Source organism: Myotis myotis, unplaced genomic scaffold, assembly GCF_014108235.1.
Source record: "Myotis myotis isolate mMyoMyo1 unplaced genomic scaffold, mMyoMyo1.p scaffold_m19_p_10, whole genome shotgun sequence".
Classification (NCBI taxonomy): domain Eukaryota; kingdom Metazoa; phylum Chordata; class Mammalia; order Chiroptera; family Vespertilionidae; genus Myotis; species Myotis myotis.
In genome coordinates, this window is record NW_023416314.1 from 16225495 (window position 1) to 16250434 (window position 24940).

Here is a 24940-nt window from a genome sequence, read left to right on the forward strand (position 1 = left end):
ATGTTTTTAAAAATCGCTAAAGCCTATTTTGTTTTGTTTTCTTCTAGTCACAGCAACTATAAATTCTAAAGAAAATAAAGGATCAAAATTTGATATTGGCAGCTTTGTCGGTGGTATTGCATTAACACTGGGAATGTTATCTATTCTTTACGTTGGATGCAGAATGTATTATTCAAGAAGAGGCATTCAGTATAGAACCATGTGAGTTTTGATTGCCTAGGACTTTTTAAATTATTATTTCTGTATTTAAATATCATGACAGAATGTCAGTAATAGGGGAATGTTCATCTCTGATATTAGAAATTCGTAGATTTATGAATTATATTCCCATTAATCCTCTATACCCAAAGGAAATTATTTGTGTACCGCTTCTAATTATAATTTTTTACCCCAAAAATTGATATATATACCTATAAAAATACATTTTATTAATGTCATACATTTGTTATCAGAGACCCAAGTTAAGCCAACGCTTTCTACTTCCTTATAGCTCTACTTGTAAGAAGTACTAGATCAGATTTCATACGGCTATTGGCCTAGCATTCTTGTGTTTGTCAGTAACACTAAAATAACATACTTGGTAAAAACATGGTTTTTGCTTTCGATGACAAAGGCAAAGCACCTGAAGAAATTCTTCTGACAGCCACATCTCCCCTGCTAAATTCCTGTATCAAAAGAGTTGTTAGCATAATGTATTTTATCATTTTATCTGCAGTAAAACTATTTTTCAGGTTTGTTTTATCAAGTCCTGATCACGAAATCATGTTCACCCTTTGTATAACTGTACAGGTCTTAGGATTTTGGGAGGTATTATCTCCCAGCTTTCAGTATGCCAACAAAGTCCTTCTGGGTTTTTCTTTTGAGTTTTATATGTAAAGTACCAATTCATTCTTCTGATGTTAGTGTATATATATAAATACCATAGAATAGATGATCATTTCCCAAAATTTGTTCTTCCTAAGTCGTAAGCGTATGCATCCCACGCAGACTTTCCACGTAAGAGACAGTTGGGAAAGACTGATTGAGCCTTGAAATTTGCAATAATTTTTAAAAGCACTTAAGTGTTTCTAGAAATATTTATCATCTGTTTTCTTGATAAATTTAAGCAGTTAAAGAGAAAGCACATTTGATGATAGCAAATCAAAAGCCACTTATTTTTATAGTATCAATATTTATTCATGTAGTTGAGGTTAATAAAATAGTAAAGCAGTTAAATTAAAATGTACTTTTAAGTTGATTTAACTACAAAATACACAATTTTAGCTTTATGGGCTAATTTTCCTCACACATACATAACCACGATTCTGCGTGCCCTGTGGAGTAAGTCAGAGTCCAGAATCCCCACTCCACAAAGGGCACTGTGCTGGCAGAAGCAGAGCTTGACTCTAAAAGGGTCTTATCTTCATGTAGGAACCAGTAGATGATAATACCATATTTAATTGAGTTCAGGTACACCTTCCCCCCACCCCCACCCCCATATTTTAACACCTCTGAAATTAGGATATATCTTACAGTCTATGGGATGAGAAAGCATTGTGTTTTAGTTTAATTGGCTATATTTTTCTTAGTGCTATGTAGAAAAAAAAATTGTGCATTTTAAAGCCAGTAATTAAGTAAGAACTTAATGTTTGTCCCATTAAAGAAATTGAGACCTTTTCTGTACAGTACTAATGAGCATTTCTAGTTTTCATTTATTGGGTAATAATTGATTAAGACATGGATTACAATGTTTGCTCCTATCTTTCTTAGAGTTGCGTGGAGAGACATGGGGTTTGGGACAGGCAGCCTTAGTTTGAGTCTGGTTGACTGTGTGGACTAGCAGGGTGCCTTCCCATGCTGTATAAACGAGGCAGCCCAGTGCACAGTGGTCAAGACCAGAGTTCACGTGCTTGCTTAGCTTCGGATCCTCTGCAGAATGGGATCGTGAATAAAGTAAATAAAAGTATCCTCTGCATGGAGTTACTATGAGGATGAACTGAGTTATGGATGTAATGTCTGTAGTATAACGTCTGGAACATAGTAAATGCTCAAGAAATATGGTGGTTTCCTTTTTTAAAGAAGGTAATAATAGCTAACTGGTGAAAAGTCACACAGCCCTAAGAGGCCGAGCAGAGATGTAAGTTTAGGCTTGTTTGACAACCTGAACCCCGGCTTGAATCCTTAACCACTAGAGCATACCAGGTACTTTTACTTAAAGGAATCACAATTCATTTTGATTCTGAAACTTGAAATTATTTGTTACTTTACTTAAAAATATGAATCTATAAGTAGTTTTGATACAAAACAAAGTAACTTTAACTTTTGATGTATTACAGTGATGAACATGATGCCATCATTTAAGAAAATCTAAGGACCAACAGAAAGAAGATTGATGAACCCTATCGATTAGTTTAAGCCAATATTCTCTTTTTTAAAATAGTATGAACAACAGGTCATGCACATAATGTACAATGTATTACATAAATATTCCTCATGATTACTAAAGGTAAAAAAGGTTTGGTTTGGGTTTTTAATGAACATTTGGAGCGTACAGTTAACACAATGGTTATATTCACTTTTAGAAAATATATAAGACAAGTCCTGTCGCATTTTTCTTGTGGCATTGGTCACATAGGGCCAGTAACTGGAAGACATATCAAATAGGAGCTTGTCACAACACTCAGGATGTTGACTGTCTTTAGAACTCAGTGCTCTTCAGAGCTGGATATAGTTCACTAATGCCACATAGCAGAAAAGTTACGAGTAAACCAGGTCATAAGCATGATTTTAGTTTGTGTCTCTTTAGAAAGCATCAGTATTTTGTGTTTTAAAGCATAATACTTGGTTTAGAAACAAAATGCACACACCCGAAAAAAAAAATCAAATAAAAACAGAAACCTTACTGGGGCTTAACCCTGTTAGCCGGTATATTTTTTAAAAACTCCTTTCAAGCTTTCAATAGCAGTTGATATAATTATCTTTTTTTCCCTCTGTGATTTCAGCAAACTGCAGCGTTTAACGTGATAGTGTTTTAAAGACTTTGTTAGTATTAAATAAGTTAGATTATTTGCTACTGTGAGAATAGCCTCACCACTGGAAATTGCTTTTTTTATACCCAGCTATTAATTACATGTTTAGTGAATATTTAAAGATATGTAGAGCTTTCAATATATAGAAATGTTTAATGCAGCATAAACACACGTAACTTTAAAATAAAAGTCCCTTACATGATTTCCAAATAACATTTAGCACTCTGTCTAGTCAGGACTGTAGATTAATCTGTTCCTCAAGCCAAGGATTGTAGAGCCCCCCTCAAGCTACTAAACCTATAAGATGAAAATATTATATTTTTCTGCACTGTAAAAAGTTTGGGGAAACTGCATTTTTATATTAAAACACCAATGTATTTTGGAATAATTTTAAAACAGGAATTCCTTATTGGGGTATTTTTCCCACCACTCCTCTTTTGCTGAAGAGGAGGCACTTTTAGATGTATTGTTAGTGGAGAGAAAAAGCATAGTACTGTGGGGACACTAATATTAGCCAACATTTGAGTGTTTTCACTTTTCCAGTTTATATTTCCAGCACTCAAAACTCAGGGTCAAGACAAAAGAGGTATTTAGTCATAAGATAGCATTTCTTAGATTAGTCAAAGTAAATCATACCAATTTCTAACAGTCTAAAAATGAGCTAAGATATACTAATAAACATGAACCTGCATTTAATAGAAATTAAATATAACTTTTGTGGCCAGCTTTTGCTTTATGGAGAATGCCATATACAAATTTTTATATAAAAGGGTCATTTCTGCTCACTGCAGTATGGCCAATTGATGTGATGAATGTGGATGATAAATATCCAAAGTATGGATATGACAGGATGTATGCAACACATGCAATATGGAAGAAATATTATGAAAAGCATGTGTTTACATTAGTTTGAGAAAAATGTGGGCTGATAGGTAAGTTGTATGTGACTAACTCATCTTTAATAGTAATAAGGGCCTTTTAAATTTAAGTTGTTTTGTCCCCTTTGTTCTTGATATTTCAGTACTGAAATCAGCCAGAACTTTGTAGACAGGCCTAGAATTTTCTTGAATACTTCTTTCTTTAGCACTTTGAAGATATAAAACCACTTTTTAAGTACTAAATGTTATATGCCTTTAGTTCCCTGTGCTTTGGGTTTGAAATAATTTAGTTGAATTTTCTCTGTATATAAGTTGTATAATTTGTTACTTTTAAATACCAGTACTTCAGTACAGTCAGGTTTTTTTTGGTTATGTGCAAAAATTGGGAGAAACGGGGATACAAGCCAATAGTTTGCTTTGGAGCACATTTCCTAATTATTTTCCTAATTATGTTTCCTTAAAGCAAATGTTCAATTTTGTTTGCATTCTTTGAGAATGTATTTAACTTGAAGATAAAAGCAATCCAGATGTATATATTAGGCAGAATCCAATCAACGATTTAAAATTTTCATTAATCCATAAAATAAATAAATTCAAATACAGATAAATGAGAGTTGGCAGTATATTACAATGATAATTTTGTATTTTTCAGAAGAAACATTTAAAGTGAATTCCTCTTCCTTTTTATTATAATAACCAGCTTTGGGTATTTCATTGTTACTAAGATCTATTTTTAGAATAAAATTTTCTTCAAGAGTTTTATATGTGTGGTTTTGCTTCATTTTTATCATACTCAAGAGAAATTAACAATAAGAAAAGCCCCAAGTAAAAAATCAGATTGTTGGGGCTAAACTGACACTGTAAATGAAGTTATCTGGACCAGCAGTCGCCAACCAGTGGTCCGCGGACCACTGGTGGTCTGTGAGGTCCAAAAGGTTGGCAACCGCTGGTTTAAGGAAACCTTTGGATTCTGGACCATCAACAGCATCGCCTGGAAACTTGTTAGGAGTGCCAATTCTTGAGCCCCAAACTGAAAGTCAACTGAACCTCTGGGGTGGAGCCCAGCAGTCAGTGTTTTAACAATCCTACCAGGTGATTTTGATGAACACCAAAGTTTGAGAAGCACTGCTCAAAAAATTTTCATTTGAAGCCACTTCTGTATTCTGGGTAAATTTTAAAAGGATAATGTTCCTAGCAGAAATAAAAAACTACCATATCCAAAAAAAAAAAAAAAAAAACTACCATATCCTATATAAATCAACTGCAAATGCATTAATGTATAGTATTCAAGTAGGGTTTTTTTCCTTTAAAACTGGACATAATTTAACTACCTGAGAATAGCAAATGTTATAAGGTAATCAGGGGGAAAGGATACAGTCCTCAGGAAATCCTTTAGCTAATAAAAAAGTACCCTGTTATAATATTTGTACACAATTCCTCCTCCCTCCCCACCCTTGTTTGGTTCACTCTGGGCAGAGTTTACACCCCCACCAACTTTAGACATAGAATATGTCTTGCTTTTGACCCAATGGTATGGGAGAAGATGTAATAAAGAGTACATCTGTACAGGGGGTGGGGAAACACCTTTTAAGTTTCAGCTAACTTTTTAAAAATTAAAGTATGTTACGCATACAAAAAAATGCTCAGAATGAATGACATCACCAAGAAAGAAACAACTTTCTTGACTTTGTTCCCCCTCTCACCTCCCCTATTCAACACAGTACTGAAAGTCCTAGCTAGAGCAATCAGGCAAGAAGAAGAAATAAAAGTCATCAGACTTGGAAAGGAAGAAGTAAAATTGTTTCTATTTGCAGATGACATGGTTTTACATATAGTATATCCTGAAGATTCCACCAAAAAAACTATTAGGCGGAATCAAATTCACTAAAGTTGCAGGATGCAAAATTAATGTACAAAAAGCAGTAGCATTTCTATGTACTCACAATTATCTGAAAAAAGATAATGGTTCCATTTATAATACCATCAAAAACAAAATGCATAGGAATAACAGGAGGTGAATGACCTCTACGCTGAAAACCACAATCAACCCCAAATAGCCAAAGCAATCCTGAGAAAGGAACAAAGTGGGAGGTATCACACTTCTTGATTTGAAGCTATTATATAAAGCTATATATGCTTGCCAAAGGTGGTGGGTGAATGGTGAAAAAAATCAATTTAACCCTATATAAAATAGACGCTACAGTAATCAGAATTGTGTGGTACTAGCATAAGAACAGATACACAGACCAATGGGAAAGAATCAAGAGCCCAGAAATAATGCATATAGCATCAACTAATAGACAAGTGAGTCAATACTCAATGGAGTAAAAACAATTGTCAGTAAATAGTACTGAGAAATTGGGTATTCACATATAAAATAATGAAACTAGGCCCCTATCCTACATTACACCTCTCACAAAAATTAAATGGATTAAAGACTTAAAAGTAAGAACAGAAACCATAAAACTCCTAGAGGAAAAAAGCTCCTTGACAATGGATCTTGGCAATGAATTTTTGGATGACACCACAAGCAACAAAACAAAAAGTAGGACTACATTAAACCAATATGCATAATAAAAAGAAACATAAAATACAAACACTTTATGTCTACTCTGCTGTTATGTGACCTTACAAATTCATTGGTAGGTTGGTAGTAAAGAGAACATAATTTAACAGACATCTCTAGATACAAATAGCTAACAACTAAGTAAAAATTAGTTGGAGAGCTAAGATTAAGTCTTGTCAGATTTCTACTGTGAATAGAAAGTACTCAGCATTCTGGCTCTTTTCTGGCTTCACATCAAGGAAGAGATGGGTGGGCTTCTGCCCCAAAATGTCTAGGTTTATCATTTCCAGCTACTCAGGGGCCTTGTCTATTATTATTAATAAAACATAATCACTTTAGGACGGAAAAGCCAGAGCTTCGAGGAGGCGGCGGCGGAAGCAGAGAGCGACGGTGCGCCCGATGTAACTACTATTAAGAGTTTAGGTAATAGCATTTCTTCTTGTTAAGTGAGAAAATTAGTACTTTGAAAATACTTATTAGAGTGGACCTATTTAAAATGAAGACTAGAATTGGCAAGAAAGCTAAGGAAGCTCAACTTTAGCCAGCCAAGATCTTAAAATCATGGGAGAAGCAAGCAGAAGGATGAGCCAGGCAGCTAGAGTTCTTGAAAAGGAGGAGGAGAGATGATTACAAAGTCGATGAGGATGCTAAATTGGATTAGAAGAACCAGATTCGGGAAGAACCAAGATGGCGGCATAGGTTAACGCCGGAGTTTGCTGCCTTGAACAACTACTTCAAAAGTGAAACTAAAAAATGGAACGGACATCACCCAGAACCACAGGAACACTGGCTGAGTGGAAGTCCTACAACTAGGAGGAAAGAGAAACGCATACGGACACTCAGAGGAGGCGCAGTGCTGAAGTCAAATTCTGAGGTGCGGAGTGCGCGGTTGGCGTTTTCAATCGGGAGGGAGTCGCAGACTCTGAGCTCCAGATACAGGCGAGTCTTTAGGGACCCAGACTCAGACGGGAGAAGCGGGACTGTCTGGCTTCGGTCAGAGCGAGTGCAGCTTTCTCTCCGAGGTTTGCAGCGGGTGCTGGGACTCAGAGAGGCAGAGTCCCTGGGGACAGGACTGAGAGCCGCCATAACTGCTCTCTCCGGCCCACCCTGTTGATCCTGTGTGACCCGCCCCGCCCAAGCCCTGCACAGAGGCATTTGCCGGATAGCCTCAGGCAAAGGCTAGATTAGCACCTCCCTAGAGGACAGAAGTTCTCTCACTGCAGACACAGCTGATTCTCACAGCCACTTGGCCTGGAGGTCAAACCCTCCCTGGTATTAGCTACAACAATCAAGGTTTAACTATAAGACTGCGCACAAAGACCACTAGGGGGTGCACCAAGGAAGCATAACAAAATGCGAAGACAAAGAAACAGGACAAAATTGTCAATGAAAGATATAGAGTTCAGAACCACACTTTTAAGGTCTCTCAAGAACTGTTTAGAAGCCGCCGATAAACTTAATGAGATCTACAAGAAAACTAATGAGACCCTCGATATTATATTGGGGAACCAACTAGAAATTAAGCATACACGGACTGAAATAACGAATATTATACAGACTCCCGACAGCAGACCAGAGGAGCGCAAGAATCAAGTCAATGATTTGAAATGCGAGGAAGCAAAAAAACACCCAACCGGAAAAGCAAAATGAAAAAAGAATCCAAAAATGCGAGGATAGTGTAAGGAGCCTCTGGGACAGCTTCAAGCGTACCAACATCAGAATTATAGGGGTGCCAGAAGATGAGAGAGAGCAAGATATTGAAAACCTATTTGAAGAAATAATGACAGAAAACTTCCCCCACCTGGTAAAAGAAATAGACTTGCAGGTCCAAGAAGCGCGGAGAACCCCAAACAAAAGGAATCCAAAGAGGACCACACCAAGACACATCATCATTAAAATGCCAAGAGCAAAAGATAAAGAGAGAATCTTAAAAACAGCAAGAGAAAGAAACTCAGTTACCTACAAGGGAATACCCATACGACTGTCAGCTGATTTCTCAACAGAAACTTTGCAGGCCAGAAGGGAGTGGCAAGAAATATTCAAAGTGATGAATACCAAGAACCTACAACCAAGATTACTTTATCCAGCAAAGCTATCATTCAGAATTGAAGGTCAGATAAAGAGCTTCACAGATAAGGAAAAGCTAAAGGAGTTCATCACCACCAAACCAGTATTACAGAAATGCTGAAAGGTATCCTTTAAGAAGAGGAAGAGGAAGAAAAAGGTAAAGATACAAATTATGAACAACAAATATGCATCTATCAACAAGTGAATCTAAGAATCAAGTGAATAAATAATCTGATGAACAGAATGAACTGGTGATTATAATAGAATCAGGGACATAGAAAGGGAATGGACTGACCATTCTTGGGGGGGAAAGGGGTGTGGGAGATGCGGGAAGAGACTGGACAAAAATTGTGCACCTATGGATGAGGACAGTGGGTGGGGAGTGAGGGCGGAGGGTGGGGCGGGAACTGGGAGGAGGGGAGTTATGGGGGGGGGGAAAGAGGAACAAATGTAATAATCTGAACAATAAAGATTTAATTAAAATTAAAAAAATAAATAAATAAATGAAATGAAGAAAAAAACACATAATCACTTTAACCATTACTTAAAAACCAACTAAAGTACCACCTCTTATGGAGAATTTTTCCTATGCCTCCAAGCTTGCTCTCCCTTCTATTTTGTGTTTGCTGCTGTTGCTTCAAAATTTGAGAAAGGGGCACATAACAAAAGCCTTCTCAGAACATCTCATCCTGTCCTTTTGCTATGGGATCAGGCAAGAAATTTCTGGAACCTGCAGGTGCTCTGTACCCAAAGGATATAAAATAAATATATCCACTGAGATGGAACACTTCTAACTCACTCTGTGAGGCTAGAATTGCCCTGATACCAAAGCCAAACACACCACAAGAAAACTGCAAGCCAATATCCCTTATGAATAAAAATGCAAAAATCCTCAAAACATTAGCAAACTGAATCCAATAACATTAAAAGCATTAGGAGCTGGGGGACGTCGGGGGTGGGGGGGAGCAGTAAATGGGAGGCATCTGTAATACTATCAACAATAAAAAATATACATTAAAAAAATAAAAGCATTGAGGGGAGCTATGGGGGGAAAAGAGGAACAACTGTAATAATCTGAACAATAAAGATTTAATTTTAAAAAATAGCATTATACACCATAACAAAATGGGATTTATCCCAGGAATGCAAGGAAAGTTCATCATAGCAAAGATCAATGTATATAAAACAAAGGGGGATATGACCATCTTGGTGCAGAAAACGTATTTGGCAGTATCCAACATCCTTTCATGGTAATACTCAAAAAACTAGAAATAGAAGTGACTTCCCCACACTGGCAAATGGCATTTATTTAAAACACACACACACACACACACACACACACAGCCCTGGCCAGTTTTCTCAGTGGTTAGAGCACCTGCCCGCAGACCAAAGGGTCACAGGTTTGATTCCTGGTCAAGGGCATGTACCTCAGTTGCAGGTTCTATCCCCTGCCCTGGTCAAGGCACATGTGCGAAGCAACCAATTGATATGTCTCTCTCATTAATGTTTCCTCTCTCTTTCCCCACCCCTTCCTTCCACTCTCTCTGAAAATCAATGGAAAAATTATCCTTGGGTAAGGATTAACAACAAAAAAAAGATACAACAACTGTACTGGATGGTAAAAGAAAGATTTCCCTCTAAGATGAGGCACAAGACAAGGAATCCCACTTCTATCATTGCTCTTCAACTTGCTTATTGTCCCACTTATTTTTATTTCTTTTGACTTAACTCTAGGTGTTATATTAAAAAAAAAAAAAAAAAAAAAAAAAAAAAAAACCAACAGCCCTAACCTGTTTGGCTCAGTGGATAGAGCGTCGGCCTGCGGACTGACGGGTCCCAGGTTCGATTCTGGTCAAGGGCATGTACCTTGGTTGCAGGCACATCCCCAGTGTGGAGTGTGTAGGAGGCAGCTGATCAATGTTTCTCTCTCATTGATGTTTCTAAAAATCAATAAATTTTTTTAAAAAAATCAGAGCCAAGAACAGTGGCACAGAACTTTTCTCCTATTTCTTTTCTTTTAGAAATTTTATAATTTCAGTTTTTATGTTTGCCTTTAATCCATTTTGAGTTATTTTCATATATGGTTTTTTAAAAATATATTTTTATTGATTTCAGAGAGGAAGAGGGAGAGAGAGATAGAAACATCAATGATGAGAGAGAATCACTAATCAGCTGCCTCTTGCAAGCCCCCCACTGGGGATTGAGCCCACAACCCGGGCATGTGCCCTTGACCGGAATTGAACCTGGGACCTTTCAGTTCGCAGGCTGCTGCTCTATCCACTGAGCCAAACCGGGTAGGGCTGTATATGGTTTTTGATAGAGGTTTAATTTCATTTTTTTGCATGTTGCTGTCCAGTTTTCCCAACACTGTTCTTTTCCCATTATGTATTCTTTATTTTTAATTATTTTTTTAATCTTTATTGTTGAGAGTATTACAGGTGTCCCTCTCCCCCCACCTCATTGTCTCCCTCCACCTGGTTCCTGCCCCAACCAGGCCTTCGCCATCCTATTGTCTGTGTCCGTCTATATATATAAAACCCTAATATGCAAATAGACCAAATGACAGAACAACTGGTCACTATGACGTGTGCTGACCACCAGGGGGCACGCGCGGAACATGGTGGGTGTTGGCTATGGCGGGATGGTGGAGCAGGTGAGTGGGGGCACCAGACCAAGGTGGGGTGCTGGTTGCTGTCATCGGGGCGAGCCTCTGGTGGTTACTGAAAATTCTTTGCTCCTGCGTGCCGCAGTCCTGCCCAGTGCTCACACCTGCTGCCAGGCTTGCCCCCCTCACACCCGCTGCCGGCACCAGAGCCACAACTTGCACCCGTTGCCAGCACCCAGCGCCGGCCCAGATTGCTCGGTGCTGTCAGCGAGTGTGAGTGGCAGCTGCCGGCCCCAATTGCCCCTGAGGGCTTCTCCACCTCCCCCGGTTTCTGAGGGGCAATTGGGCAGCAGCCACCGCTCGCACCTGCTGCTGGTGCTGGCCCCAGTCGCTCCACACCATCAGCGGGTAGCAGTGGGGCCGGCACCTTCAGTGCATGGGAGCAGTGGCAGCGGGAGCAGGGCTGCCGGCAGACAAGGGATCAGGGGCCGCAGCGGGAGGGGCTGGGCGGGGGCATGGAGGATGGGCAAGACCTGCCTTTGTGCCCACCGCAGCCCATAGTTCCTTTCAAGGTGCATGAATTCATGAACTGGGCCCCTAGTAGGTATATAAGATCTTTGTTTAATGTCTTCCCATCCCCCCAACACCCCCACCCCTCACCTTTCCTCTGAGGTTTGAAAGTTTAAGAGGTGATCTCCCTCCCAATGAAAAAAGTGGCACACGTGGGTGCCAGTTCAGCCTGTTCTGCATCTCTGCCCTTCCTACCAGTCTCAATGTGCTTTCCTCATTAGTTCTCTAGTTGTAAGACTTCCATTCAGCCAGCTTTCAGGCAGTCCTGGATAATGGTTAGTCTGTATTTTAATTGTAATTTTGATGTGGTTGTGGGAGGTGGTGACTACAGGCCTTTACCTATGCTGCCATCTTGGTTCTCCTCCCATTATGTATTCTTGACACCCCTGTCAAAAATTATTTGACCATACATGTTTGGGTTTATTTCTAGGCTTTATTCTGTTCCACTGGCCTATACATTTTTATGCCAGTACTATACTGTTTTAATTACTACAGCTTTGTAATATAATTTGAAATCAGGAAGTGTGATGCCTCCAACTCTATTCTTTCTCAAAATTGATTTGGCTATTCAAGGTCCTTTGTGGTTCTATACAAATTTTAGAATTGCTTTTTCTATTTCTGTGAAAAACACCATTGGAATTTTTATAGATATTGCATTGAATTTATGTATATTGCTTTGGATAGTATGGCCATTTTAATGATAATTATTCCAAACCATGAGCACAGGATAGCTTTCCATTTATTTTTTTCTTCAATTTCTTTCATCAAGAGCCAATTAATTTTTGACAAGGGTCCCAAGACAATTCAATGTTGAATAGCCAAAAATAGGTTAAAAAATAATCTCTTCCAACAAATATCCAGTAGTCCCAGCACAGACATGCAAAAGAATGGATTTCTATTTTCATTTCACAACATACACAAAAATTAACTCAAAATCAATAACCAAAACATAAAAGCCAAACTATAAAACTCTTAAAATATAGGGGTAAGTCTTCATGACCTTGGATTTGGCAATGGATTCCTAGGTATGACACCAAAACCAGAAGCAACCAAAAATAAAAAAATTAAGAGAAATTAGACTTCATCAAAATTAAAAACCAAACTTTTGCACCAAAAGACATTATCTAGAAATGCAAATTATCTATGTATATAAAAGCCTAAGCAATCATTACAACTGGTTGACCCGATAACCAGTCGGCGGGTTGCTATGACTACACACTGACCACCAGGGGTCAGACACTCAATGCAGGAGTTGCCCCCTGGTTGTCAGTGCACTCCCACAGCCAACCTCCCACAGCTGGCCAACCTCCCATGGTCCCTCCCCCCCACTGGCTGGCCCTGATCGGCCCCCATTGCCCCAATCGCTGGCCAGGCCAAGGGACCCCACCTGTACACGAATTCATGCACTGGGCCTCTAGTCCTATATAATAAAAGCCTAATATGCTAAGTGTCCAGTTGTCCGGTCAGTCATTCAACCAATCAAAGCATAATATGCTAATGATATGCTAAGGCTGCTTAACCATTTGCTATGATGTGCACTGACCACCCAGGGGCAGTCGCTTTGACTGGTAGGTTAGCTTGCTGCTGGGATCCGGCTGATCTCGTTACTGAGCGAGACAGGCTGGACATGCCCTGGAGCCCTCCCACAGTCCTTCCCCAGCTGGCCAACCTCCCACGTCCCTCCCCGGTCCCAACTGTGCACTGGTTGGGTCCCTTGGCCCGGCCTGCACCCTCTTGCAGTCCAGGACCCCTTGAGGGATGTCAAAGAGCCAGTTTCTGCCCAACGGCGGAACAACTGGTCGCTATGGTGCGCACTGACCACCAGGGGGCAGGCACTCAATGTAGGAGCTGCCCCCTGGTGGTCAGTGCGCTCCCACAGCCAGAAGTCGGGCTCATGGCTGGTGAATGTAGTGGTGGTGGCGCAAGCTTCTCCTGCCTCCGTGGCAGTCGGACATCCCCTGAGGGTTCCTGGACTGAGGGGCCTCCCCACCCCCCAAGTCCCTGAATTTCATGTACTGGGCCTCCATTTATCTATAAAATGCAAAAAAAAATTGCAAATCATATATTTGAAAAGGGTCTAGGAGTCAGAATATATGGAAAACTACAATTCAACTACAAAAAGACAACCCCAATTTTTAAAATAGACAAAGAGGTAGAATAGACATTTCTCCAAAATTACACAAATGGCCAAAAAAGTATATGAAAAAATGTTCAATGTTATTAGCCATTAGGAAAATGCAAAATGAAAGCACAATGAAAAACTATTTCACATCTACTAAGATGTCTATAATTTAAAATGAGAAATAAAGTTTTGCAGAGAATGTGGAAATATGGGAATCCTTGTATATTGCTGATCTTACCTAATAATAGACAAACATGTTAATTGACCATCCCTCTGCTATGCTCACCAGCCAATCAGGAGAGTATGCAAATTAGCCCAACAAAGATGGCGGTTAATTTGCATATGTAGGCATGAAGCGGCGGAGTGAGGGCTGAAGGCTCCAGCTGAAGCAGCGAGGACTGAAGGCTCTGGCCAGAGTGAAGGCCTGGGTCCCGGGTGCTGGAGGAAAACCAGTGCCGGCAGCCAGGGGAAGGGAAGGCCTATTGCACGAATCTCTTTGTGCAATGGACCTTAAGTAGGAATATAAAATGAATGATGCTGCCTCTGGTAGTTCCTCAGTACGTTAAACAGATTACCATATGACCCAACAATTCCACTCCTAGGTATATACCCCAAAGAACTCAAAACAAATACTTCTACAAGAACATTCATTGTAGCACTATTCACAATAGCCAAAAGGTGGAAACTATCCAGGTTCATCAGTGAATGAATGGTTCAACAAAATGGAATATACATTCAATAAAGTACTTATACATGTTACAATGTGATGAACATCATAAACAATATGCTAAGTGAAAGAAGCCAGGCACAAAAGCCACATATTGTATGATTCCTTTTTTATGAATTATCTAAAATAGATAAATCCAGAGACAGAAAGCAAATGGTGTTTGCCAGTATGATCAGGATACAGTATTTTCTTTTAGGATGATTAAATGTCTGGGAACTTGAAATTACAACTGAAATACGGAACAACCATCATTTAGAATCGCTTAAAATCTGGCTAAATGAAATCCTACAACTAGAGAAGTAAAGAAGAAAGCACATGGAGACAGGTAGGAGGGGCAGAGGCACAGAGCTGGCTGGTCCGACATCCACGTGTTATGTTTTTGTAATTGGGAGTGATATCTCCAAGGCTTCCTGTGAGAAGCAGGGGGTCCCAGGTGCACATAAGATTGCCAGCCCAGGGTTCCAGAGCTGGGAAGAGAAGTTCTCATAACTTTAGGTTATAAAAACCAGCAGGGATGTGGCTGAGTGACATGGAGGCTGCTGGAGTCCCAAGAGTCCCTCTTAAAGGGCCCAAGCACAAACTTACAGTCTCACTTCCTCTGAGCTCCATTGCTGGGGAATGGCTTTGGGGGAATCCAGGGACATACAGGGAAGAATGGGACTATCTGACATTGGGGCAGGACCTCCCAGCAGGGTGCTCGCAGGGGTCATTATTCTTGTGCTGGGACCTGCCCCATCTCAGAGCTGACTGGCAGCCATATCTGAGTTTCCATTAGCATGCCCCACACTGTTGGCTCCACCCTGGTGACTCCCTAAGATACTACCCTCCACATCCTATTTGCAGCCCCGCCCAAGCTGTTTGCTCTTCCATATGAATGGCCTGTCCTACTAAAATCTCTTAAACAAGCAGCAGCTGGAGTCAGTGTGCCTCACACCTCTCAATAAAGGCCCAAGACCCAGCACTACCACCAGCCCACCTTGCTTCACAGCTGAGCCTCACCTGGGCACTTCCTAGCCCAAAACAAGTAGCAACCATCTTCAGATCTCTCTGTAGCACCTGCTGGGTGGCCCCAGGCAGTGGCTGAGTTTGCACCTCTTGAGAGGCCTCAGAATCAGTGCACCCAGTGGACAGCTTCAGACCACACCAGGTTACAATTCTATGCAACCACAAGCAACACACTCAAGGGGAAGACTCAGTGAGCATTAAAGCCCCACTGAAGCAAGTCCTGCTCCATAGGAGTGCCTCCTGCACAGGAGCTCTTCCACTGTAGTTGCAACTGGTTTTCACAGCCAATTGACCTGGAGGTCAATTCCTCCCAGTGACACCAACAGCAATCAAAACTCAACTACACGACTGTGCACACAGTCCACAGAGCAGCACACCTAGGGCTAAGCCACTGGGCCCTACAGGACACCTAATACAAAAGGCCACTCTACCAATTCCAGGAGACAGAGCAGCTCTAATACATAGAAACAAACATAGGGAAGCAGCCAAAATGCTTGAGACAAAAAAACGTTACAAATGAAAGAAATGGACGCAAGCAAACTACTGGATGCAGAGTTCAAAACAATGTTTATAAGGTTATTCAAGGACCTTTCATTAAGTCCCTTGAGAGCTTCAAGGGATTTAATGAAAGCCTCAAGGGAATTAATGAGAGTGCCAAGAGAATTAGTGAGACTTTCAAGGATCTTAGTGAGAATGTCAAAGACATGAAAAAGGACCAGTTAGAAATTAAGCATACACTAACTGAAATAAAGAATTTACATGGATTCAACAATAGAGTAGAGGATTCTGAGAATCAAATCAATGATTTGAAATATGAGGAGGCAAAAAAACCCACAAAAACACCCAGTCATAAGAGCAAAAAGAAAAAAGATATATGAACATTCACATTATGGGGGTGCCAGAAAGAGAAGAGAGAGATATTGAAAACCTCTTTGAAGAAATAATGACAGAAACATTTCCCTATCTGGTGAAGGAAATAGACTTACAAGACTAAGAAGTGCTGAGAGTCTTAAACAAGAGGAACCCAAAGAGGCCCACACCAAGATACATCATAATTAAAATGCCAAGGGTTTTGACCCATTTATCCCACTTCTAGGAATATATCCCAAGAAACTAGAAACACCAATCAGAAAGGATATATGCATCCCTATGTTCATAGAAGCACAATTTACAATAGCTAAGATTTGGAAACAGCCTAAGTGCCCATCAGCAGATGAGTGCATTAAAAAACTGTGGTACATCTACACAATGGAATACTACACTGCTGTAAAAAGGAAAGAACTCCTACCATTTGCAACATCATGGATGGACCTGGAGAGCATTATGCTAAGCAAAATAAGTCAGTCAGAGAAAGATAAATATCACATGACCTCACTCATTTGTGGAATATAACAATATACACTGATGAACAAAAACAGGTCCAGAGATAGAGAAGCATCAATCAGACCATCAAACCTTAGAGGGAAGGTAGGGGAAGGTGGAGGTAAGGGGGAGAGATCAACCAAAGGACTTGTATGCACGCATATAAGCCTAACCAATAGACACAGACACCAGGCAGGTGGGGGGGGGGGGGGGAGGTGGGAGGGAAAAGGACACATATGTAATACCTTAATAAAGAAAATTTTAAAAAAACAATTTAAAAATGCCAAGGGTTAAATACAAGGAGAAAATCTTAAAAGCAGCAAGAGAAAAACAGTACCCAAACCACTGTCAGATTATTTCTCAACAGAAATTTTGCAGGCCAGAAGGGAGTGGCAAGAAATAATAGCAAGGGCCTACAACCAAGATTACTCTACCCAGCAACATTACCATTTAGAATTGAAGGTAAGATAAAGAGGTTCACAGACCAAAAAAAAAAGCTAAAGGAGTTCACCACCATCAAACCAGTATTACATGAAATGTTGAAGGTTATTCTTTAATAAGAGGAAGAAGAAAAATAAAAAAATTAAAGATATGAACAATAAAATGACAATAAATATATATCTATCAATTGAATCTAAAAATCAAAATATACAAACAAGGAATCTAATGAAAAAAATAAACTGATGAATAAAATGGAATCAGAGGCATGGAAACATGGAGCAGACTTTTGAACTTCAGAGGGAAGGCAGGGGTGGTGGAGGGGTGAAGATATTAACGAAAGACCTTATACACATATATGCATTACCTATGGACACAGACAATAGGGTAGTGAAGGCCTGGGGCACGGTGGGAACCAGGTGGAGGGAGGCAATGGAGGGAATAGAGGGGGGCAACTGTAATACTTTCAACAATAAATATTTTTTAAAATAATAATAAATAAAATGTTTGAAAACTTGATAAAAGTTGTGGCTGTAGAATATTGTGCACATTCTAAATTCTACAGAATTGTACATTTTAAAATGGTTCATTTATGTGAAATTCATCTCAATTTTTAAAAAAGGGTGGGAAAGTGCCCGGCCAGTGTCGCTCAGTGATTGGGGGTCGACCTATGAACCAGGAGATCATGGTTCAATTCCCAGTCAGGGCACCTACCTGGGTTGCAGGCTCGATCCCCAGGGAGGAGCGTGCAGAAAGCAGCAAATCAATGATTCTCTCTCATCATTGATGTTTCTATCTCTCTTCCTCTCTGAAATCAATAAAAATATACATATTTTTAAAAAGTCAGCCTCATGAAAGACAAAGAAAAGTTGAGGAACCATTCTAGATTTAAGGAATTAAAGAGACATGCCACTAAAGATATTAGTGATCCTGGATTGGGAAAAAGGGTACAATAAATGAGTATTTCTCATCATTAATGTTTCTATCTCTCTCCCTCTTCCTTCCTCTCTGAAATCAATGAAAATATATGTTTTTAAAAAGGGTGGGAGCAATAAACTAAGAGCTTTTCTTGGGTTAGTAATAGCACTTCTAGGAAATTAAAGCCAGGGTAGAAGAGAAGGGAGACTTGACAATGAACTACCGAAAATCCCTGTAGAGATCTCCACTCCTAATCATTCTCCCGTCCTAATACATTTGACACCCTGACATCCCCAGTGGCAGCAGGGCCATTGGTCATTTAAGGGAGCTTTAGCCATCATAATCTGCATCTCTTTCTCCATTTTTTGACACACCTAATGTTTTTCCATTATTATGTCTGAAGCTTTATGAATTTAACTTCAAGCCAAATCAACTAGCTTCCCAAACTCTTATATTCAAATTTGATTCTGACACTACATTATTCTTTATTAATAACAGCTATGATCATATAACTCTTCTACTTAAAAACCAGTAGCCAGCTCCCCTTTACCTGAGGAATGATTTCTAGAGAGCAAAGCCCATAATTTGTTGTCCTCTTAAACCTGGTCTCCATCTACATTTCCGCCCTTGTTTCCCCTTATTCACCTTCAGGACCCTACAACTACACATTTTACCAACACTTCATGCATTTTTTCTTCATATTTTTCCCTCTGCTTGGAAAATACTACCCAATACCTCCGTTCTTCAACTCAATCCTCAATACCAAGTGGATTAGTACCCTAGCTAAAGTTATTTGAAAAAAATCCCCATAGCATTTTAATCAATGGTAATTATTTTCTACTTTGGATTAAAATGTATCTCAGAGCCTCAATATCCGATATCTGTAAAACAGGTGTAAATTATAGGACATCTTCCTGTTCTCTGACAATGCTTATTCTTATGCACGTCTGTGCCTTTACATGTTTCAAATCTATCACTAATCTCCATACCTGCCATGCTTTTTCACTTGTAAAATTAACTCCAGTTATTCCAAAGTATGCTATGCTATGAATTACTTTAGCAACCACAATAGCCTCAACATGGACACGCTTCCTCAAGAAGTGAATTCTGGTGGAAACAGAGATTGTACATGTAATCAACAGAAATGCTGCATATATTATGTATACCAGATAAAAATAGAGAAAAATCTTTGAATCTGAGATGTCTATTTTTACAGAAAAATTACTGGGTATTTACCCACTGACATGGAAAGATAAAGAATTTCAAGGCATACTAGCAAGTGAAAAAATAACCTGAATGGCCCTGGCTCGTGTGGCTCAATTGGTTGAGCACTGTGCTAGGCACTGAGAGAGCGCCAGTTTGGCGATGCCTGGGTTGCCAGCTCAATCCTCGATAGATGTTTCTCTTATCGATGTTTCTCTCTCTCTTTCTACAAAATTAATGAAAATATATTTTAAAAAAGAAAAAGTAACCTGAATAACATTCATATAACCCCATGTTTGTATGCATGCACATGTATGCATGCACACGCACACACACTGTATAGGTAGCAAATTTGATGGTGATTACTACTGGGGAAGAAATTGGAAGTCGTGGTGCGGAGAAATTAAGGAGAACATTTTATTTTATAGACTTATCTTGTTTAAATCTTTTACCACAACAACAAAACACTAAGTGGAACACAATGCTCGGTTCAGTTGATACGAGATGCTTGCTACTTGGTGATCAGACCAATGATACTGTCATTAGCACAGCTTGCTAATATAAAACACAGTTCTTCTATGCAGTTCCACATTAGAACCCATTAGAACCTTGTGAGGAGTAAGTAGGGCTAAAATTGACCCTCCTAGAAAAGCTGAGGATCAGAGAAAAGGTTTGGTGAAAGCTTTATTTATTATTTATTTATTTATTTTAAATACACTTTTATTGATTTCAGAGAAGGAAGAGGGAGAGATAGAAACATCAATGATGAGAGAGAATCATTAATTGGCTGCCTCCAGCACACCCCACACTGGGGATCAAGCCACCTGACCGCGAATCGAACAGTGACCTCTTGGTTCATAGGTCGACACTCAACCACTCAGCCACAGTGGCCGGCTGGTGAAAGCTTTATTAAATGGTAGAACCAAGCTTAGCAGCAAAGCCTTTAGATTTGAAATTCTGGGCGCTTGTCACTATACCCCACTAAGCAACACAGTCCTATGCCTTACAACAAGATAATTACCTACTACACTTTACACAGAGATGCTAAGGATTAAAAGCTCCAGGGATTCACTGGTTAAAACCTATCTGGACACTCTTATATAAGAAATGTCTATTCAGATTCTCTGATTATTCCTGATTTAGTTTGGGCAGATTTTTGCTTCCAGGAATTTATCCATTTCATCCAGATTGTCCAATTTATTGGCATATATTTGTTTGTAATATTTCCTTACAATTCTTTGTATTTCTTTGATGTCAGTTGTTACTTCTCTTTCATTTCTGATTTTATTTATTTGGGTCCTCTCTTTTTTTCTTGATGAGTCTGGTTAAAGGTTTGTCAATCTTGTTTAAATTTTCAAAGAACCAGCTCTTGGTTTCATTGATCTTTGTATAGTTTTTTAGACTCTGTTTTGTTTATTTATGCTCTAAGCTTTATTATTTCCTTTACTTGCTTTGGGCTTTGCTGTTCTTTTTCAAGTTCCTTTAAGTGTAAAGTTAGATTGTTTATTTGAGAATATTCTAGATAAAGCAGTAAAATTATTTTTATTAAATCTGACCTTGGGCAGATAATTAGTTTAACAGTATGTAACAAAATTGGAAGTTCACATAAAGTGCTTATGCTACATATAAAAGTGCCATGTTTCAAACAAAAGCAACTTGTGTGATTGAACTGCAAGCTGAAATAGCTGCTTTGGTCATGAAATAGCAATTTCACTTAAAAGAATAACTGATAAAAAAAAAAATGTATGGTGCCAGGTGGGTACTAAACTTATTGGGGGACCACTTTCTAAGTTATATAAATGTCTAACCATTATGTTGTACACCTCAAACTAATATATCCAATGTCATCTGTAATTAAAAAATTTTTTAAGTGTTTTAACTCAGATAAAATAATACTGACAGAATTAAGTATTTGACAATTATTCTGTTGAAATGAGTCTGAGAAAACAACTGACAGTGTTTGTAGCTAATGATAAAAATTAAGCTTTTCAGCAAAAATTAAAATTTTATAAACTTGTATCTACCACTATCAGCTTGAGAGCTTCCCAATACTTGGACTTGCCCTAATGCTATAAGAACAAATGTGATTTTTAGATACTGAGTAATGAAATGTGTCAACATGTAGGAGATCTTGCATAATTCAGTAAACAAATATTTTCCAAATGACCAGCACGTTACAAGATTATGCATAAATAAGACCCATTCCAAGTGAAAAATTCACCAGTGGATCTTAATATAGCAGAAAACAAAGAGATCACTGAATAGTAAAAAGATGAGTGGTTGCCAGGGCCTACTTGGGAGGGAGGGATTAAAAGGTGGAGATACAGAATTTTTAGAGAATGGAACTATTCTATATATTACAATGAAGGACACATGTCATTACTGTATATCTATCAAAACATCAAAAGTGAACCCAAATGCAAATTGTTAACTTTGGGTTATAATGATGTGTCAATGAAGGTTCATCAACTGTAACAGATGTACTGTTCTGGTGGAGGATGCTAACAGTGGGGGAGGTTGTGCATATGTAGGAACAGAGGGTAGAGGGGAACTCTGTACTTTCTGCTCAATTTTGGAGTGAACTTAAAATTATTCTAAACTATAAAATATAAAAATAAATTTTTAACTTTTAATTAAAAAAATTTTAAAGACCATTAATATGATTTCACATTCCACATTCCAACTACCTTTAAGGAACTACCTGACACTTGTCAAGTTTTGGGGTAGCATCAATAAAGAATAAAAAAAAAGAAGAATATCCACAATTATCTGAAAAATTCTTCCTTTTCCAAATATACACACACTGAGAGACTGAAATTTTCTTCATATACTTCAACCAAAAATACATATTACAAGAGATTACTAAGCTGGACATCAAAGAGCTTTGCCAAAATGTAAAATAAGGCCATTCTTCTCACTAAATATCTTAAATAATTACTTTTCATAAGAAGTGCTACCTTAACATGCAATGTGTAGTGCTTTATTTGTTAAAATATGTAATGAGTTTATTTTTAAATGAATTCATAAGTATTTTTAAATTGTGTTTCATTTCTAACATGGTAAATATCAATATGTACAACTCACATAAACACAAGCTCTTCGGGGTCCTCAAAACTTTTTAGGACTGTAAAAACCAGATCCGACCCAAAACATTTAAGAACTGCTACCATGCACAGTAAATTTATTTTACATATCGTAGGAGATACTGGGTGAAATGTTACACTTCTAGAAAGAAAACGTAGGTCTATCTTCAAAGCAGGCAGCCAGCTGTCCATTGTCAAACAAGTAGAGGGCTTCTTTTTTTCTTAATATATATTTTTTATTGTTGATAGTATTACAGATGCCTCCCATTTTTCTCCCCTTTACCCACCTCCTCCAAGCCCCTACTCACCCACCGCAGGTTTTCACCCCACTATTGCCTGTGTCCATGGGCCTCTTAATTGGTTAGTGGGGAACAGAAGAGAAAACTCTGTTGAGCCCCAGTACCTGTGCTGTCTTCAGACAGAACATTGGAAACACCCAGGTGAAAAGAAGCCTAACAAATGACAAATTACTCAATTCCCCCAATTTATGTTAAGAAGGTAAAGAAATAAAGACACATTATTTCCAAACATAAGTAGGAAAGTAAAAAACTGAAGTGTGGTTTAACAGACTAAAATTGTAAAAGGTGGAAGTTCTGGAGTCATTCCCACCTAGACCATATACAATTTACAGTGCATCTATTATCTCCAGCAATCTATATCATTTCACTAATCCTAAATTCCTACATATACAAAAAAGGGATAACATGTCTCCTAGGATTTTAAGGATTAAATAAGGCAATAAATAAACCTAACAAAACATCTGACATTCATCTATTTGCTCAACATAATGAATACCTGTTATGACACCGATTACTATGACAGCAAAAAGGATAAGGAATGCAAACCCTACACTCTAATCTACACACACAGAATTCAGCAAGTGGATAAAATATTACATTACCATTCACTTCTATTTTATGCTATATTTTCACTAAATGCAAAAAACACAAACTTCTTGTACATTATTAAAACTTGAGTAGCTAAATAAAACTAAGTAAGATAAACTCGCAAATCCATAGTACTCAAAAAGTTATAGTTCTTAAGCTGGATGGCAGCCCACGCAATTTTTAAAAATATTAGTACCATGCCAAAGCCGGTTTGGCTCAGCGGACAGAGCATCGGCCTGCGGACTGAAGGGTCCCGGGTTCAATTTCAGTCAAAGGCATGTACCTGGGTTGCAGGCACTTCCCCAGTGGGGGATGTGCAGGAGGCAGCTGAGCGATGTTTCTCTCTCATCCATGTTTCTAACTCTCTCTCTCCCCTTCCTCTCTGTAAAAAATAAATAAAATATATTTTAAAAAAATATATTAGTACCGCTTAATAGGACAATTGTTCCAAAAGCACAAGCTAAGGAGTCAAGTAGATCCCTGTTCAAATTTTACTTTGCAGTTGTTGAAAGGAGAATTAATATGCTCTGAAGTATCTAGCACCTTGTATTAGTTTGCTAAAGCTACCATAACAAAGTACCAGGCTAGGTGGCTTAAACAACAGACATTTATTTTCTCACAGTTCTGGTGGCTAGAAGTCCGAGATCAAGATGTTAGAAGATTTGGGTCCTTCTGAAGCTTCTCACCTTGACTTGTTGATGGCCATCTTCTTCCAGTATCTTCACATGGGCCTCTGAGTGCGTCTGTGTGCTAATTTCTTCTTATAAGGACAATTTTTATTGGATTAGGGCTCGTGTAATCTTATTTTACCTTAATTATCTCTTTAAAGGTACTATCTCCAAATACAGTCACATTCTGAGTTACCAGGAATTAGGGTTTCAACATACGAATTTTGTGTGAGCACAATTCAGCCCCTAACACATCTTGTTTAAAGAATCTAGCTGCTTCTAGCACCATGCCTGGCACACAGTGAATCCTAATATACAGTAGCTATTATTAAGCAAACGGTAGAGAGAAGTTTCTAAAAGGATTTAATTCCCTCTTTATATTCCTTCTATAATGGAAAGAATAAACTTTCCCTCACTGACATGAAGTCTCATACCTATCAAGTTGGAAATAAAGGCAAGAGAAGAGATTGAAGGATAAATGTTTGCTCTTTCCACTGCAGTCTTTATGTAAAGGGATCTCAAGTAGTTGTAGGGTAAGAAGAAAAAAAAATGTACCTTTAAAATTATACCTCCTTTCACCGAGACCGGTTTGGCTCAGTGGATAGAGCGTCGGCCTGCGGACTGAGAGGTCCCAGGTTCGATTCCAGTCAAGGGCATGTACCTGGGTTGCGGGCATATCCCCTGTGGGAGATGTGCAGGAGGCAGCTGATCGATGGTTCTCTCTCATTGATGTTTCTGGCTCTCTATCTCTCTCCCTTCCTCTCTGTAAAAAATCAATAAAATATATTTTTAAAAAAATAAATAAATAAATAAAATTATACCTCCTTTCCACT

At 38.8% G+C, this 24940-nt stretch overlaps 1 protein-coding gene across 1 annotated transcript in view; it reads left to right on the plus strand.

Annotated features, from left to right (window-relative positions):
* TMEM123 (transmembrane protein 123) overlaps nt 1-4648 on the plus strand; it is a 47518-nt gene extending 42870 nt beyond the window's left edge. The window contains exons 4-5 of the mRNA XM_036324580.1: nt 48-201; nt 2316-4648. Of these exons, the coding sequence (XP_036180473.1) occupies nt 48-201; nt 2316-2340 (179 nt within the window). The 3' untranslated portion in view covers nt 2341-4648. The remainder of the gene's footprint in view (nt 1-47; nt 202-2315) is intronic.
* The last annotated feature ends 20292 nt before the right edge of the window (nt 4649-24940 follow it).